Source organism: Orbicella franksi, chromosome 5 (assembly GCF_964199315.1).
Source record: "Orbicella franksi chromosome 5, jaOrbFran1.1, whole genome shotgun sequence".
NCBI lineage: Eukaryota > Metazoa > Cnidaria > Anthozoa > Scleractinia > Merulinidae > Orbicella > Orbicella franksi.
The window spans coordinates 17,362,401-17,380,227 of NC_138149.1; the positions used below are offsets into that span (position 1 = coordinate 17,362,401).

Sequence of the window (17,827 nt, forward strand, 5' to 3'; positions counted from 1 at the left end):
AACAAAGTGGTCGGCCTACTACTTCACTCATGCTAGCTCGTACTATCCGGTTCCCAAGACAAAGGTACCCCTAACAGATATCCCAAAGATGAAGCGTCTTCCTGTACTTGCTATGTCTAAGCAGGACCAGGATTACATGCGCCAGTGGGCCAGCAAGCATGGCAAAGCCATCAGACAGCTCTCAGTTCATCAGAACAGCACCAAGCATGTAGCAGGGACTCTTCCTCTAAACATGTATAGGAAAGAGCTACCTGTTGGCAAAAGAGTCACCAAAGAACCCAGTTCAGCTGATGATACAGGTGACCAGCTGTCAGAGAATGATTCCGACTCCAGCAAAGAAGAAGACAGTTCCACCCACTAAGAAGATGCAGTCGAGGCTGTTCCTGTAAACTTCCTATCAAAGACAGTTTGCACACATACAGGACGACAGATCATGCTGTCATATTGCGCTCTTTCATCATACTGAGGTACAAAAAGCTATTTCTTTTTTGCAGAAGCCTTAAAAACATGCGTAAATTCAAAATATCAATTGAAAGGACCAATCTACATCTTACATTTAATAGCTATTGTACAAATTAGGCTTTTTAATGTATTGTTTTTCATTCTGGGAAAGAAAAAATGGGATTCAGGATACTGATGAAAAATGTGCAGGACACAGGATTCTCGTGAAAAAGGAACAGAACTGCAGGATCAGGACCCCCCCCCCCCCCTTCCAGACCCGCGAATATGAAATCCAATTGCCTGTTGGTGCCTATGTCCGTGCAGAAATAGAACATGGAGGGAAAGACCCAAATGAAATCCTTTACCTGGTTCCAGATGATCTAGGAGACTTTTATGAGGATCAAACCATGTCCCGTAGATCATTGCAAAAGAGTTACAAAGTGCGTGACGTGGTTGGTAAACTGATCGGACAAGTTCAGTATTTTCTCAGTGAGACCTTCACAGAACTATTGAAGAATGGCAGAGTGCAGACAGTGGAAGGGTAATATAGCTTTTTATTGATTTTTGTATCGGTATTTTGTAGAGTTATATGGTGATCAAAATAATGTAGCATGTTATGAGCAATATGATTGTAATCTGGCTGATCAGAACATGGTTCCCTTTGTAATTTCACAGCATCGTGGGAAATCCGACCGCTAGCAAGGAGCCTCCAACATCACAGAAATGGGCTATGCATAATAGGGAAGGAGGGGGTGCAGTTATACCGTGCACTTGGAAGCTGATTGTGAGTGACACTGACGATACTGACAGTGTGCAACAAAGGATCCAAGCTACCCTAAAGAGAATGGAGAACACAGGGCTCAGCATAGAAAGGATTGAGGTGAATGCGGCTAGTTATAAATTATATTAGTGATTTATGGATCCCAAGTCACTGAAACTGGCCTGGGTTAGCCTGCAAAATAGATGTGTAGACTTATTTCTCTCTTTATCTTCAGCCCCGCAAATTCATAAAGAAACAAAAGAGAGTGTGGTGGTAATAGCTACTACAGTTAAGGTAAGTTTTAAGCCATGCTGCCTCCTGCGTTTCATTCTAGTAAGCAGTGAGTTGTGAATGATTATTTCAAGAAATCGAGAGAGCAGTACTGCAAAACTTTGATTTTTCACTAGCAACAGCTCTACATCTGCTAATGTTTTGTTTTGCCACATAGGACATCTACCCAGTGGTGAAGACAAAATAATCCCATGCAATGATTCAGCTGCTCAAGATGGAGAAATGCACAGAGAAATATGCCACCTGCATTTGTAAGCTGTTTATCTACGAGTACTAAAAACCTAGATGTACTCTCCTCTACCTGTTTCCTATCATAATTTTGAAATCCACAGGTAGCATGTACAATTTATTTGACAGTTGCATAGCTGTAACATGACCGATCATGATTTTTTGCCATTTATTTGAAATGATCACGTATGAGCTTGGGTGCAAAATTGCTAGATTGATTGTTGCAATTCTTAAGTTGGAATTAAAGCAATCTTCACACAAGGGCACTTTACTTAACCTATCAATACCTAAATCAACCACATCAACTGAACCGAAAGTATTAGCTATGCTGTAGCACAACCAAAACAATAATACATTGATTTAAGTAAGGCATTTGACATGGTCAATCACTCTATTCTGTTATCCACACTTGACTCATCTGGTATTCGAAGCATTGAAAATCAGTGGTTTAAGTCTTACTTGAGCATCAGGAAACAAAAGGTATTTGTTAATGGTATTGAGTCTAGTTCTCTTTTAATAAGCTCAGGTGTACCACAAGGGTCGATTTTAGGTCCTTTTCTTTTTCTAATTTATATTAATGATATTGTTAAATCAACCAACTACTTCTCCGTAAGACTATTTGCTGATGACACTTCTTTAACTGCGACTGATAAAGATTTAGATGTACTTTTACATAGAATAAACTCTGAATTGCCTGCTATTTATGAATGGTTATGCTCAAACAGATTAACCTTGAATTTAAGTAAGACAAAATACCTGGTTTTTCAACCACGACAAAAAAGAAATTATAATTTACATATCCCTCTTAAACTAGCAGACCGGTACCTAGAACAGTCTTCCAGTGTTAAATATTTAGGACTCATTATTGATTGCTCATTGTCTTGGCACGACCATATCGATTATATAAGTAATAAAATTAGCAAAAGTGTAAATGTTATTGCAAAACTAAAACCCTATGTGACATCCCAATCCCTAACAAGTATTTATTATGCACTTATATATCCCTTTTTAACTTATGGCTGCATACTGTGGGGTAATAATTACGAGGCTCCATTGTCAAAATTGGTGAGACTACAAAACAAAGCTATTAGAATAATCAACAATGTGCTACTTCGTGAACATATTACTCCCCATTAGGTAAACCTTGGTCTTATTAAGCTTCCTGACATTGTTAAATTATATACCTGCCAGCTGTTTTATGACACTTGATTGATGAAAAACCGTCTAATTACACCTTATCTCTGGTATCTGAGCGACATAACTACGTTACTCGAAGTGCATCCCTACAACACTTAAATCCCGGTTTCTCCAGAATAAATATACGGAAATTTTGTCCCACTGTTATTGGATGTTACTACTGGAATGACCTTCCTTTATCTATACGTAACTTAGCGACTAGGAAACGTTTTAAAAAAGCACTCTTCCAGTATTATTTCGTTCAGTATTAATTAATTCATACCTCTTCCTCTCCTATGTTAAGTTAACTTTTTTACCCTAATTATTATTGTCAATTAAACAAGGGCATCTAATCAGCTTGCTATATTTTTGCCCTTTTCCATTTCTCCTCTTACTTGTCTACTTTATATTTATTTTTGTAATTTTCGAATGGAATAAATAAATAAAATGAAAATGAAATGAAATGAAAATACATTAGCACTAATTCAAACTCATTCCTGGCTAAAGGATATTCAAAGACATTTCTGTCCCATCTGCAAGCTTTTGATTTTGGCTAGTGATAAAATGAATATGGATTGCTGTGATCACAGTACAGTCTTCACAAAGGTTTGCTTTATATAATTGCAAATGAGACAACTCGAGCTGCTATGAACTGATAACACGCGCTGCCACCAGAAGAGAAATGAAAGTTTCGTCGCAACTTCTACTAGGAGATGTCAAAGCTATGTGTGTCTTTCTGCAAGCATTTAATCCCGGCCAGTAATAAATGTAAATAGGCCTGTTGGATTGTTACAGTTCAATACTGATGAGAATAGCTTCGTTTTCACTTGGTCCACAGTTACACAGTCAGATAATGGCAACATAATATAGGCCTCGTATCACGTGACTCCAAATTCATACCCTGATTAGATTGTTTGTTTTGGTCTGCAGACCAAAACATTTCCAAAAGCAGAAATGCTCTGGACTGTATACCATTTAGCATTAGCTGACAGATATAGTTACAGTAATATTAGTTACCTTTAAATGTATAAAATGTGATACAACATTCATACATACATACATACAAACACACATTTTTTTAGGTGGCCAAAAGTAGCTAATATCATCGAGAACACAAAATACAATACTTATAAGGCAGATAAATGCAATTTACCGGACTTAACAACAAAGAGCGCTTGCGTTCCCCTGGTAGTCAGCGGTGTTGACACAGATGCGCGCGTGTCACAATTCTACATGCTCGTGGATCATAGCCTGGTGTACATACAGGAGGCGTTTTCTGGCGTTTTCTGTTGTGTGGCAGCTCATCACCAGGGCAGTTCCCCACCTACCCCTTTCCCTCCCTCTTTCCACTGTTTCAACAGTGTGACGGGTGCCTGTTCCTCTTACTGCATGGGGGCTCATGGCTGGGTTGCCAGGATTTGCCAGTCAAGGGAGCAGTCTTCATCTAGGAGCTGGCTGCCAATAGTGGAAGCTCCTGGATGTCTCAGGCACCCAACCTCCATTTTTGCAATGCAGTTGTTAACAATATATATACTAAAAAATTATGAATGTGCTAAACTATGTACATAATAAAACTGATACAAGTTGCAATGCTACTGATAAGAGTCATACTGTAATATTTTTCGCTTAAAGTCCATAAAAGTAGAAGTTCTAAGCAGGTCCGGAAGAGAGTTCCATAATTTAGCAGCTAAATATGAAAAAGAATGCAGGCCTTAAGTTGACTATGGATTGTAGAGTGCAGAGTAAACTTAAATATCTTGGAGAGCTATTGAAAAAGAGACTTTTATATAGTATAACTAAAAACCTTTTAGGGTGTCGTAGGGCATCCCTCTTTTTTTTTCGTTTAGCGTTGAATGCATTTCCTTACATTGGGTCAGTCGGTCAGATTAAAAAAAACCTGAATTAAAAAAATTGCCAGTTGCTGAATAGGAGGCCTGGTACCCCAGCATCATTGCTGTGGAGCCTGGAAACAACAAGACATGTACCCAAAATCAATATGGTGGAAAAGTTGGTTGATGTTATTGTAAAATTAAGACTGTCACAATGTGGGAAAAAGGATCAACCACCAAATCTCCTATGCAACATACCAACATCCCTCACTTTTCAGCAACTGCTTGAAAAGGAAGTCCCGGATATATCAAATGTTATGGCTTCGTGCCAGGTTGGTTTTAAGAAACATGGTGAGCAATTACCTACAGACTTCGTAGATGTGAGACTGAATGACTCGATTGGTAAACTTCATATTACTGGATCCAACTTCGTCGAATACTGTATCAAAGAGCAGGAACAACATGAAGAACAGCCACCACCAAAACAAAGTGTGTTTCAGATGATGATAACTGCTGCCCTCGTGAAAGAGCTCCCTCCACAAGTCAACGAAAAGAATTCTTTTGATGCCCTCTGCAACCGGTTAAGTCTTGAATGCTTTCCTGGACAGAGACATACTGGAATTTTTTACACTGAGTTGGCGATGAGGATGACGTCAAAAGTTAATATTTACATATTTGGATTAACAAAATGCACAATATACTGTAAAAAATGTTCCTGTTTTTCTCTATTGCTTCTACTATGCTCATTTTTCAGATTAAAAGAATTATTTAGAGTGAAAAGTGGTTTAACTACGTTATTTTAAAAAAAAAATGCTAAAAATTTGGGTCGCTCAATACAGAGGTTGATCAAAAATGTACTAAAACGTTGATTGTTTCCTAACACTGATGTTGCTCTTTCATATTGTCTCCCAAAGGTATTTAACACACACACACTTAACACTTGTCTTAGGGATTGCTACCCTTTGAAAATTGTACAATACTCGTAGAAATCTTCCAAGGGCACACCTAGCTAATGGTAATACAATCCTAGGATCGGATTAACTCGCAAAGAGACATACAAGGCGTCAGTGCACAAATCAACAGTTGCCATCACTTGCCCCCTCCAGACACCCATCTTTTTAATTCTTCTTTCAAGGGAGTAGCCCGGGGCTCTCGAAATTACCTAATTTTCAAGGTATTTCTCCTCTGTTGCAGTGACTGCCTTCCCCTCCCTAGCACTCGCTTTCACATTGAAACATGGGAGCAGCTACAGACTGCACGGGCAACTACACTGTATCTGAAGATGCAAATTAAGTGGTCAGGTATTCTGAAGATTAGCCGAGAAATCATCCACCGGATTCAAACGCACAGCCCACGAGCGTACAAAGACCGAGAAACGTAGTTTTTTCTTAAACAAATAAATAAATAAATAAATGATAGACATGCTCACCTTGAGAATAGTAAAATTCCTAAAATAGTAAAATGCCAGCGCACCACACAAGGCGTAAAAAAGCCCACAGTCAGTTGCACGATGTCATTTGAGATTTTTTGCAAAAGTCCACTGATGTTAAGCCTTCCGCTGCCTTGTTCAAGGACACTATTTGGAAGAAAGGCTTACGGTTGAAGGATAATGAATTTTCGTTCTCTTCCAAAGTGTTTACTACTGAGCTTCCCGTCTTTCCAAAACATGTGGCCAAACCCAGCTGAGGTTGAGCAAAATATCCCGGATTCAAAACAAGGATTTGTTTGGGGACCTCTGCGGGGGGTCCAAAGCAGAGCTCACCCAGTCCTCTCTCAGTTTTCAGGCCTTTGGTTCGACTAAGGTTTGACTACAGGTTTGAGAGGTTTTGATTGTTTCATCGTTGCCAATCTGCAAAGTTAAAAAGCACAATGTCCAAGGCTCCACCAGGTTAGACAGAAAAATGTACAGTGAAGGTTGATTCTATTTAAAGTAGCACCATTTATATGTATTGTGTTCTATGTAAAGAAAAAAAATCCTGTTTACTTTTTCCTGTTTCGTTGGAGCTGCTCGAGCTACGTTAGACGCCATTTTGAAAGTTTTCGTCGTTTATCAAACGAAATTCTAACAGGAAAGGAACAGAGATGAATTGAAGGGAATAACGAGTGAATACTCAGCCTCAAGAGAAGTTCTGTAATGCATGTTTTAAGCAAATTTGTATCAGATATAGTGTTTTTTTCATTCCTGACGAAGCTGCTAAGTGTAAGCTTAATCATTAATGAATGATAAGTTATTGATTGTCATTAATTGGTTTTAATAGATGAAATTCAACAGATCTTCATCTCTGCTGGGTCTTTTTAATGATATCTTAGTCTTAAACAATATGCATGACCTAGATTTCCATCCCCTATAGCTAACACAGCGTTCCAACCTAATACACACTGTCTAACCTCAAGGACAATGTCTGCTACTCTGTAACAAGAAGATCTGTTAGATCTTATAACCGCGCTTTTAAAATTTAACTGTTTTCTTAGTACAACAGTCGCACCGCAGTGCATATTCCAAAGCAATCTTTGATGATTCATTGATTACTGTAGACATCACAGCACTTGATCAAGACAAACTCTATTATCGCACCATCAGTCGTAGCCGTTGTGACATCTCCGATGACGTAATAGTCTTAATCTGGAACTTTCTTCGGGATATGTATGGGCATGAAGATACGAACACTATTACAAACCGCTTTCTTTCTTTAAAGTCACGATTAAATTTAACTGTTTTTTTCCCTTGAGTTAAGGGTTAGCAAAGAAGTCACACGAGTCACATAATTCAAGAATTGCGTTATCTACGGCTATCTTTAGTACGGTGGTTATTTCCCTATCAATGACGTAATCTTCGCACGTTCTGACACGTTCTTTGCTTGGCTTGCAAATATTTAATTTTGCTTCCGATCTATGAACTCGCTGCGATGAAACAGTCAAAGGATTTACTTCATTTGCCTAAAACCGCAAGAAATACTGGCAAAATTACAAATAAATTAATGACCGTTGCTTCTGCCTAAATAAACTTGCAAAGTAAACACGATCTTATTTGTCACGTAGCGAAAGTGAAAGCTGCAACGTCAGCGCATTCCATGGCTGACATAATACCTTTTTTCAGCGTATTTATTTTTCCCTTTAAATCCAACGCTTTGATTAAAAAAAAAAAAGAAAATATATTTTACCCACAAAAAAGAAAACAATATCCGTAAAATTGTCCGTGTATTTATGTTTTAACAGCTTCTGGCGGAAAAACATCACACGTTCCGTGACTCAAAGTTTGGCCGAGCGGAGGTCTGTGTCTGGTCACCGACAAAAAATAAATAAATAAACCACGGGTAAACCTAGAACCGCGCTCGGCCCATGGCCGCGCGGTTAAATACAACGGTCTTTTCCCGAATTAGGACTAGGTGTAAAAAGAAGATCTCATCAAGGGCTATTGAAATCTAGAAATAAAACTGGAGGTAGCCACTCCTTTTTGAGTGAAAATTAGCCTTGATTATTTTGGAAAAAAAATGCTGACATAAGAATTTTTTTCTAAAAGAGAATGATAAATATTCCCAGATTTTCTTAGAATTTGCCTTTACACACACAAAAGCACGCATATTTGTCTTCATACTACATAGCAACTGGTGATTGCTTTATTTTCAATGAAAAAAACTGTCACAATGACACCAGCAGCATCTGTGGTAGCTCACCTCAGGGTTGGTGAAAATACAGCTCAACCTCTATTAAACAGCCACCCTCGGGGAAATGGATAGTGGCCACTTAAAGGGGGTTGGTCACTTAGTAGAGGTAAAAACAAAAGGAAAGCCCTCATCAGGACTTTGATTACTGGCCACCTAATAGGGGTGGCCGTTTAATAGGTGGCCGCTTAAAAGGGGTTTGACTGTACTATCTAAATAGCTTTGCACACAACCAGAAACTAATCACAAGTTGAATAGACTTGCTACTTCCAGTTGGTAAAATAAAAAGTAGGAGTAACAGTTTCTGACACTTTTTCTAAAATTTAGAGTGGCCCTGAACCCCATGTGCAGAATTTTTTTAATTTTGCCAAAAGTTGCAGCTTATCCTGCTAATCAAAATTCAAAAACAAAAAGTGGGGTCACTGAGCTCGTTTTTTAGTTATTAGTAGTTGAAGCTAGAATTAAAAGGTGTTTTAAGCTGGTCAGACTATTGCTATGGTAACCTGTTGTGTCGCGAAAATGACAACAATGTGTTTACCAATAATTGGGCAGCTTTTTGGTATCATGATATTTGCATTATAAACTGATAAACTGTTATTATAATGACTCATCAAAATCTAAGTCTTGGAAAGTGTTGGAAACTGTTTTGAGCCGCCGTAAGGTGGTTTACTTACTTACTTTGGCCCAGTGCTCCTTCTGAAGCATAGGTTACCAACAATATTCCACCATTCTTCTCAGTCCTGAGCTATCCTTTCATAGACAAGTTTTTTCCAAGTGTGTCCAGTCCTTTTGATGTCCTTTTCCATCTCCAATTACCAGGTGTTCCGTGGTCTCCCTCTCTCTCTTTGACCTTGGGGGTTCCAGTTCAGGGCTTGATAGCCAATGCTACTAGATGGTGTGCATAGCGTATGGCCAAGCCATCTCCATCTCCCTTGCCCATAGGTTTTCTGGCCAGTGTATTCTTAGGATTCTACATAAGCACTTATTGATGAAGCTCTGGATCCTCTTCGTAGATGTCTTGGTTGTCTGCCGCGTTTCTGCTCCATAAAACAATACCTGCTTAACGTTTGAGTTAAACAAACATACCTTGGTGGATGTGCCAATTTATCTGGAGTTCCATACCTTTTTCAGTTTATTGAATGCTGCTCATGCCTTGCCAATCCTAGTTTTCACTTAAGGACGTTCACCTAAATATTTTTCAACATTGATTTTTTTCTGAGACTTTTACCACTGTAAGACGATGAGTTAGTTATGTCAGAAATAAAAAAAAAATGGGGGGTCACCGACTTCGTTTTGGAGGGAACATGCCCAGAAGAACACCCTAAATCTGAAAAAATCACGCTTCGTTAGCGAATAAGGCCACAGTGCCTGTAAGCCCCAAAATATTGCAATTAGATCTTTGAAGTGAAATGTTCTCTGCCAAATATTGTTTAAGTGGACCTATTAAGTGAATTTAGTCAACTGGTGAGGTTCCTTAAAGAACAAGTTCGCATTTAGCAACCATAGTTTCACATGCCTTGCAGGCGCAAGGTGGTAGGATTCGATGTCCCATGGACAGAAATCTTGATTTTTTTTTTAACTTCCAACATTGATTTTTAGTTCATTTTTGGACAATGTGGAGATAATTGTAAATAAAATCTGTTTCTGGAAAGAAAAGTAGGGGTCACCAAATGTCCAAGATCGTTAAATCCAAGCAAAGCTAGAACAATGGCCATCAGCCCTATCATTGTTCATTTTAGTACTTAGCTCACACGCTTAATGCATGACATGGCGTGTGAATTTGCATATGCAGTAAGGATACACAGAAACAATTAGCACGAACATCCTTAAGGTAGCTTACTATAGGTCTATCAAGTCCCAGTCACATGCACTTCAATTGTCTGCCTGACATCACTATTAGTTGCATTACCAAATTGAGGCAAGTGATCCTAAGACGAAATGCACTTGAATTGCATAATTAAAGCATCTTGCCATATCTGTAGCGGTAGCTTCAAACTGCCTGGAAACGTATGTAAGGTGGTTCCTCTGAAGTGCATTGTGCATCCCTACTGCATATAATTTTATGCATAATTAGTGCACACATGAGCACATGCAGATATGCAGCAACAAGAGATTTCCGTTATCACTGTTCCAAAAAAAATACCGTAAAAAAGATAGGTCACTGTGCTCACAAAAGAGATATTGTGGGCCAATTGTGGCATAGGAGACACCAACTGCTTGCAGGATAGGTTGTGTTACTCCCTCAAGGTCCTCAAGGCTGTAGTAGGACACCTTAAACAGGGGAGTAAAATGAAGGGATTTTATCTTACCAGTAAATGTCGTCAGAGTTTGAAGGCCTCAGTGGCATTACCCCAATTTACGCCAATCAAATGTTGTAAATAGTCCACAGAAATTATTTACAAGAATCTGTCTCCACACGTTTGACACCATTTAGAAACAAGTTCAAGTTTAATGGTAACTGCATGAATCATTACCCAGGTTCCTACCCAAAGCAAGTGGGGCAATACCCAACACAGCAGCCATCACCAGCTTATCCGACTCAGCCACAGCAGATGCAATACCAGCCACCAGGACAGTATGGTGCTCCAGGACAACTGTATGGGGTCCCTCCTCCACCATACAGTGAGGCACCACCACAAGCTGCACCCAGTGGCATGTACAATGTAAGTTACCAGCAAAGTTATAGGAGAATGTAGGAGAATGTAAACATCTTGATTAAAAATTAATTCTCTTATTTCCATAGAGGTCACTCCATGTGAATTGTGCTTACTTTGTCTTAAATTCTTCTGATTTTGAATGTAAGAGAACACTTGGCAATGAGGTTATCGATCCACTGATTTGAAGATTAGAACTCTTCATCTAGAACATCTTCCAAAGATCTCAGGTAATGAGGTCACGTCAAATTGTCAAGTCATCTATAGAAGTTATGAAAATCCACGGGACAAGCATCTCATACTTTGACTCAGAAAATGTGGCTGGTTCATAACTAGGCAATAGTTAGATCAGAGTGCAATGTAAAATACACCAGAGAAAGATTAGAACCTTTGTAAATAGAAAGATATTCAACGTCTCTCCATTTCTAAAATACTTACTAAAAAATCCAGAAAGTTATCTTTAGGTAGTCCATTGAAAAAGCAGGCACCTACATGATAAGTGTTTTACGGCATAATTTTATATTATTATAAGTCAGGCTAGCTCATTTTGTTGAGATCTTGGCTCATCTGTTAAGTGTGTACAGTAAAATCATTGTTCTTACTGATGACAATGTAAATGACAACCTGGCCAGCTCATACTGAGGCAGGATCTTTGTATTGAGACACAAGGATCCCTGGCCAACTTTGCAGACATTGATGTAAACTTCCTTAAACAACAGAGCTTAGAATTTCTCTTATGAGGAAAACACCTAGAAAGTAACATTTCTGTTTGGAAATAAGATGTGCAAGGTAAAAAGCACTTCATGCAGCTGTTATAAGTGAGGAAAATAAGTGGAAGAGATTTCAATGTTACCCTTACCAGTATCTGGTTGAGATTCCTCCTTTTGTTTCTTGCTTATGGGTAGCCAATAGAAAATGGCATAAATTCTGCTGTCTGGGCTTTTGGTGGGAAAAACCTAGAGGCTTTGATGAACCCAGAGAAACTGCCATGAAATACAACCCATGGGATGTTGCAGAATATGCAGCAGCATAACCACAATACTACTCACTGAATTGTCTACCAAGATATATGAACTTGCATGTATTAAAAATTCAGTTTAGCCCTTGGGGTGCATATTAAATGTTTTTAGCTTAAATGTGGGCACTTATTGGAAACAGGATACTTACTGCTGGAGTTTTTTCTTTGCACGAGACTAATTTCGGAGTTACGAGTACATTGTAAAGTACAAGTGTTAGTGTAGCAGGCGGTTATAACAATAGAGGTGCTTAAATAGTAAAGATACCTTCAAATTTGGTGGCATTTACTAAGGAGTTGCTTATTACAAATAGGAGGGTGCTAAATCATATCATTAACAGTACTTTGTTCACAAAAAATGAAGTGCAATGTTTTCTTTTATATGAAGCCACAACAAGTTCCAAACATGCAGCATTACCCCGGTATGGCTCCTGGAGGACACTACCCCAGACAACAGTACCCTGTGGGCCAGTATCCTGCACAGGGTCCCCCACAACCACTAGTCCATGGTTCATTTGATCCTGGTGCCAGATTTGGAGCTGGAGCAACAATTAACGTTCCGGTAAGACCAAAGATACCATATTTTAATTTTGTTCTTTTAGTTTGAATTTTCATCGTAAGGGGAGCCCACCACAGATAGTACAGAAACTGGAGAATTGTTGGGGCAAGCCTAACAAATGGACTACCTTTCTACCAAAGGTACCCAAGGCAAATCCTTGTATTTAGGATTGCATATGTATGGGCTGGTACGTTTTTTGGATACTGAAAGGGTAATCTTGCAAAATCAGTTGAAAGGGGAAACTGAGAAAACAAAACACAAACATGGCAAAAGCAACTGCTTGGACTTCTGGAACTTTTCAGACTAGAGCTCAGCTCTTTGGGCAAGTAGATATAACTTGACTTGGTTAAAATTGTAACAAAATTGTTGTGATATTTTTACAGCCCCCTCCCCCAGGATACGCTCCCAATGCAGCTCAAGTAATGGCATCTCAGGGTCAACCTGCTAATTTACAGCAGAGGCAAGCTGGTTGGTTCAGTGGTGGTAGTGGTGGGGGATATACCTTCTGGTAAAGCTCTCCAAGGATTTCTCTTGTAATTAGCTCTAAGTATTTAGAATTTAATGAATCAGGTTAATGTAGCTGCTACAAAACTCTATGTGGTGTGATTTAAAAATTGTATTGTTTTCTGGAGAATTTGTTTCCTACAAAGAAGTTACTTTCCATGTCATTGTGTTGTTGTTTTTTTTTGAAATAATCAACAACATTCTGCAGTAACTCGCAGGGCTTGTGGTTAGCACAGTCAACAGCCTAGCTTCTGTTACATTACTGATGTTCAGGTGTCCAGTTTCTCCAGGGAGATTGTGACTGGCCTGGTTTTAAGTACTCTCTGAATTACCCAGTACTCTGAATTACTCACAATCATCGACGTGTTGTACACTGTCAGTTCTTGTGTTCAGCAAATCAGCCACAAGAAAAGAATACTAATAGTGTACACGATAATACTTTTGAAATGTGGTAAGTTTCATAAATGTGAAGAGGCCTGTGTGCAATTAGTCAAAGCAAGGAAATCAGCAGAGAAAGAGTAGGATCTAGAGGATCTGTAGGATCTATAACTTATAAATTTACCACTGTAAATAATTGATGTCCTGTTTGCCTTATTATGTCTGTGTCTTTCTGTTTATCATCCAATGAATAAAGCAGCTGTTAAGGTCATAAGTTGCTTTGTATAAATCATGCAAGTCAACTTTTCTTGTTTCAATGTAGTGAAAAAACAAAGACTGGTGTGACAGTGAGTCTTGTCCCTTTGTGGTTTAATAGGCATTTGATATCTGCTAGCATTACTTGAACAGTTAGGATTGCCTGACTAACTGCACTTTGACACAGGGGCCCATTTCTTGAAGGTCCCGAAAGGTTTTCGCACCTGAAAAGCTGTAGCAAAAACTTGAACCTTTTAACTACAGAGCTGTTTTATTCATATATTCTTAATAAAAACAAAGGCTCTCTTCATGCAAGAAGTTTCAGACGTATACACCTGTCTGTCTTTAAATACTGATTAACTGAAATGGCTTTTCGGGCCTGAAAAGATTCCGGGGCTTTCGAGAAACGGGCCCCAGACCTTTGGGAAAAATACTATTTTTAACTCTAACGTTCACATGGTCTGAAGTCATTTCTAAACTTAAGGAGAGTCAAACCTGGGGTATTAGGAACAAGAATACAACTGACATGTCACTTCAACAGAATATAATAACAAAGCAGCTTCTTCACTCAAAGAAAGCTATATTATGATCGGTAAATAGTAAAATGAAGAATACAGTAAGTCAGAGTCTAAATTATTGGAACATGTCCTTACAATAATAAGTGATGAAATGGTGGTCATCCAGATAATGAACACATCTTATTTCTTGGTATCAAAAACCAACCATTTAGACGATGATCAGATTGCTCATTAAGTGCATAAATATACCAGTAAGTGCACAGTTGACGGGACTGAATAACCAGGTCATCTCTCTAATTCTCAAACTCTGCACAGGAAACTTACTGGTAGTGATGTTAACCACGTCGACTCCACAAAATATACAACCAGGACTTGTTCTCTTTTTTTGAGGAGAGGGGACCCAGGCAGATTTTGGAGTATTTTCCAAGCAACATGCTCTTTTTCATGTTTTTAAGTGTGGCTCAGTTGTGTGGCACTCCTGGGCCTTATGTTATCCGCCAACATTTTTGCAGGATATTATTGGTGACATAGATCATGTTTCATTCCTTTGAAGTGTAACCAAGCGTCTGAAAGAATGGTTTGACCTTGTTATGATAAAGATTAAGAAACCAGAAAAGTAGCAAGGTTTGCGTCATAGCAAAGTCAACTCTAGCTTCCCTCCTACATAGAGGCCTGATCACTAAGTGCAGGATGGAATTGCAGTAAACTTGGTTATTGTCCAACCCCTGCCACTTGAAAAATGCACGAGGAGCCCAAAAAGTATCTGTCGAGGTAGTAGCCAGTGACAATCTATTATTGATTTATTCAAGTTAATTTTTGTATTGTCTATGTTCCTGCATGAAAAATTTAATGAAGTGCTCAGGAGGTGCTCAGCGGCACACAGAAAGGTTAAAAGAACAACAAGAAAACAAACTTCAAGTTACCATGACTTTATTTTATTTATCTTCTTCCCACCACAGCCAAAACAGTTTATATCAACAAATGCTTGAGTATTAGTAACAACAACATACTGTACTTTCTAGACAGACACAAAAGGCCACTCAATTCAACAAATCAATCTAATAAAGCAAGAAATCTGTTCTTTAGAGAAACTGTGTTTACATCACATCCTCTCTCAAGCTTACGACAACATTCTCTGTAAAATATTATAAGTGCTGTCACATAACGCCTCAGCACTGAGAGAAAGTAAATGAATCATCCTGCTCAAGCTGTAATGAGCAGGTGTCTGAAAACAGGAGAGATAATGTGCACCTTTCTTTTTTTCTAACCTGTTGATCTCAAAAACTGAAAAAGGCAAACTTTCTTAAACTAAAACTCAACCCTGAATAAAAATCCATTCATAAAATGTTAAGTCGTAACATATCTAACACAACGTGTGGAACAACTGATTTACTACTATGTCTGAAAAGCATTACTACATATTTCTAAGAAACGGCCATTTTGACACGACAAATCATACTTTCCAAGATCTTTTTTATTTAAGCTGATCAATATATCCAATTGCATTTCATGCTTCACATTTATAGTAATCCTTAAGGGGGGACAAGAGATGTCTTATTACAGGAACACTCCAGGACTTTCCTAGCAGTCGCTGTCTCTGAGACCGGCCCATGTTGCTGACATCAGTGTAATGAGAAGGTAGACCAAACAACCTACAAGTAAAACAATGGTTATTCACTGAATGAGGGGTGAACAGAAACAGGTTTTTACCAATCAGCAGGGTCATACTAATGTAATTTGCTTCCAATGGACCTTTTTACCGATGTCATGCAATATCAACAATCCTTCATGTTTTACCTTTAAACAATAAATAACCTCCAAAGATTAATTTATGCCCCCTGGTATAAATCAAGCCGTGAGGCTTTTTTTGGTTGTTGTTGGAATGAAAAAATCAGAAGTGTCTGACATTGGTAGAAAGGTCGATTGGTATGTGAATAAGTAAACAAATTGCCATGTTGGTAAAGTTTAATATAATCAAATAATAATAGCATTGTTACCTCTCCATCTCTGTAATCCAAAGAATGTCATCCTTCTGTTGCCCATCACTTGCTGTAAACTGAACTGGGAATAATCCTTTCTTGGTTTGGAGCATAGAATTGGCATTGGTGGTTAGAGTCTGTACCTTAGTGAACTAAAACAATATAATGTCAATATATAACCAATCTATTCCCTAAACTACACAAGTAGCCTCTACCAAACCTCAAGAATTGTCAGGCCAGAGGTGAAAACAAGATCTGGAAAATACCCCTACCATGGGTGAAGCAACCATGTAAGCACATATACATGTGTGTACCTACGGAAACCCAGTGAAAATACACCATTTACTGTATTAAAATTATTACCAAAAAGCTTCTCTAATAATTCAGTCAACTGGATTAATGGTCTCTAGTGTTTCCTATTAAACCTACTATCGGTATCCCAAAGGTTGACATGTTAAGAGCACAAGTTTCTCAATACTCAACATTTTACCATGTTTTGATTTATGAAACTGTTTCCTGGAAAACATGGAAAATGGCATTTCTGAGCCCAAAACTAACGCTTTCCTGGGGGGCGGGCATGCCTTCCATGATTAGCACAAACATATACCCCTTATGCAATGCTTTTGAGTGGTATACAGTACCATTAAAGATCCCAAAAGTCACTTGTATTTTTATACCAAGAAAATACAAGCGAAAAGTGGGATATTTCATGGTGTACCACGAGAGAGCACTGCATATCCAATAATGCAATGGCCTTCACAATCAATGTGACATACATGTGGCACACAATGGAAAGGTAGGATGTAGTACTGTTTAGTATACAACAGCTTTCCTGTACTCTGATTGGCTGTATATTCTATGCCATGGTATCTGTACATACCAGTATACCAGTATCTGTAAAGGATATCGTAGAGTTGCATCACAATACAGGTTAGCAAACTTCCAAAAGTTAGCCCAACTTTTCTTTCTTTTCAAACTTTCTCTTTGATGCATACTCATGAAAATTGCAGGCTACACCACTGCCTACAAACACTAGTTTAAATACTTTCTCTCACACCATGCTCCCAATTTTTGCGCATCCATTTTTTTCTTTAATTCTCTAGTCTAGTTCTTACATGGCATTCCATAAAGGAAAGCAAGGGCTGCTAACAAAAAGTTAATGCTGTTAACCCACAGAGAACACAATACTGCTCTATTTGAGTACAATGACATCAACACCTTGAAGAATGATAGAACTTTAATCAACCATCTTATTCGAGCTAAATACCTGGCAAGCTATAGTTTGGATGACTGTACATCAATAGTGTATGTTAAGATATGAAATATACAATGGAATATAAAGAACAACTCTAGAGTCCAGAATAATGACTATTCTCTTAAATTACACCCTCTTGCTTTGATTTTGAAGTGGATGAAGTTAATAAAGCACTCCTCTGAATAGTTGCACAGAGCACACTGTTATGGGGGAGTGCTGCATTCTTTCATGACACTGCTGCATTGGTACGTTTGTCTTCACACACCATGTGTTGTTTTCAAAGTCATAGTATTCAACAGTAAGAATGTGAGGATGAACTTCAC

General features: G+C 38.5%; 3 protein-coding genes and 1 long non-coding RNA gene across 5 annotated transcripts in view; 2 read left to right on the forward strand and 2 right to left on the reverse strand.

Moving 5' to 3' along the window:
- LOC145486496 (uncharacterized) overlaps positions 1–2,709 on the forward strand; it is a 4,623-nt gene extending 1,914 nt beyond the window's left edge. Inside the window, exon 1 of the mRNA XM_081465169.1 lies at positions 1–2,709. This exon is cut by the window's left edge and continues 1,914 nt beyond it. Coding sequence (XP_081321295.1) covers positions 1–361 — 361 coding nt within the window. The 3' untranslated portion in view covers positions 362–2,709.
- A 626-nt stretch (positions 2,710–3,335) lies between these two features.
- Positions 3,336–6,385, reverse strand: LOC145486499 (uncharacterized). Its single transcript, XR_014049293.1, has 2 exons — positions 6,155–6,385; positions 3,336–5,325 (listed from the first exon to the last, which is right to left on the reverse strand). It is a non-coding gene; the product is annotated as an uncharacterized LOC145486499 (long non-coding RNA).
- Positions 6,386–6,501: 116 nt separating this feature from the next.
- LOC145486498 (DAZ-associated protein 2-like) lies at positions 6,502–15,074 on the forward strand. The gene is made up of 4 exons (XM_081465170.1): positions 6,502–6,613; positions 10,866–11,050; positions 12,445–12,618; positions 12,999–15,074. The coding sequence occupies exons 1-4, from the start codon at positions 6,595–6,597 to the stop codon at positions 13,125–13,127; spliced, it is 507 nt and encodes a 168-aa protein (XP_081321296.1). The 5' UTR covers positions 6,502–6,594; the 3' UTR covers positions 13,128–15,074.
- A 109-nt stretch (positions 15,075–15,183) lies between these two features.
- Positions 15,184–17,827, reverse strand: part of LOC145486493 (DNA (cytosine-5)-methyltransferase 3A-like) — a 32,988-nt gene continuing 30,344 nt past the window's right edge. For both annotated transcript variants that reach the window (XM_081465165.1, XM_081465164.1), the window contains exons 20-21: positions 16,268–16,401; positions 15,184–15,922 (exon numbers count right to left, since the gene is read on the reverse strand). In XM_081465165.1, the coding sequence (XP_081321291.1) occupies positions 15,778–15,922; positions 16,268–16,401 (279 nt within the window). In that variant the 3' untranslated portion in view covers positions 15,184–15,777. The remainder of the gene's footprint in view (positions 15,923–16,267; positions 16,402–17,827) is intronic.

Bases quoted from the DNA above. Each gene is read 5' to 3' on its own strand.
- LOC145486498 (XM_081465170.1), top strand. The intron at 11,051-12,444 runs GTAAGTTACCAG...TTTTATATGAAG, and splicing joins CACCCAGTGGCATGTACAAT to CCACAACAAGTTCCAAACAT. The intron at 12,619-12,998 runs GTAAGACCAAAG...ATATTTTTACAG, and splicing joins GAGCAACAATTAACGTTCCG to CCCCCTCCCCCAGGATACGC.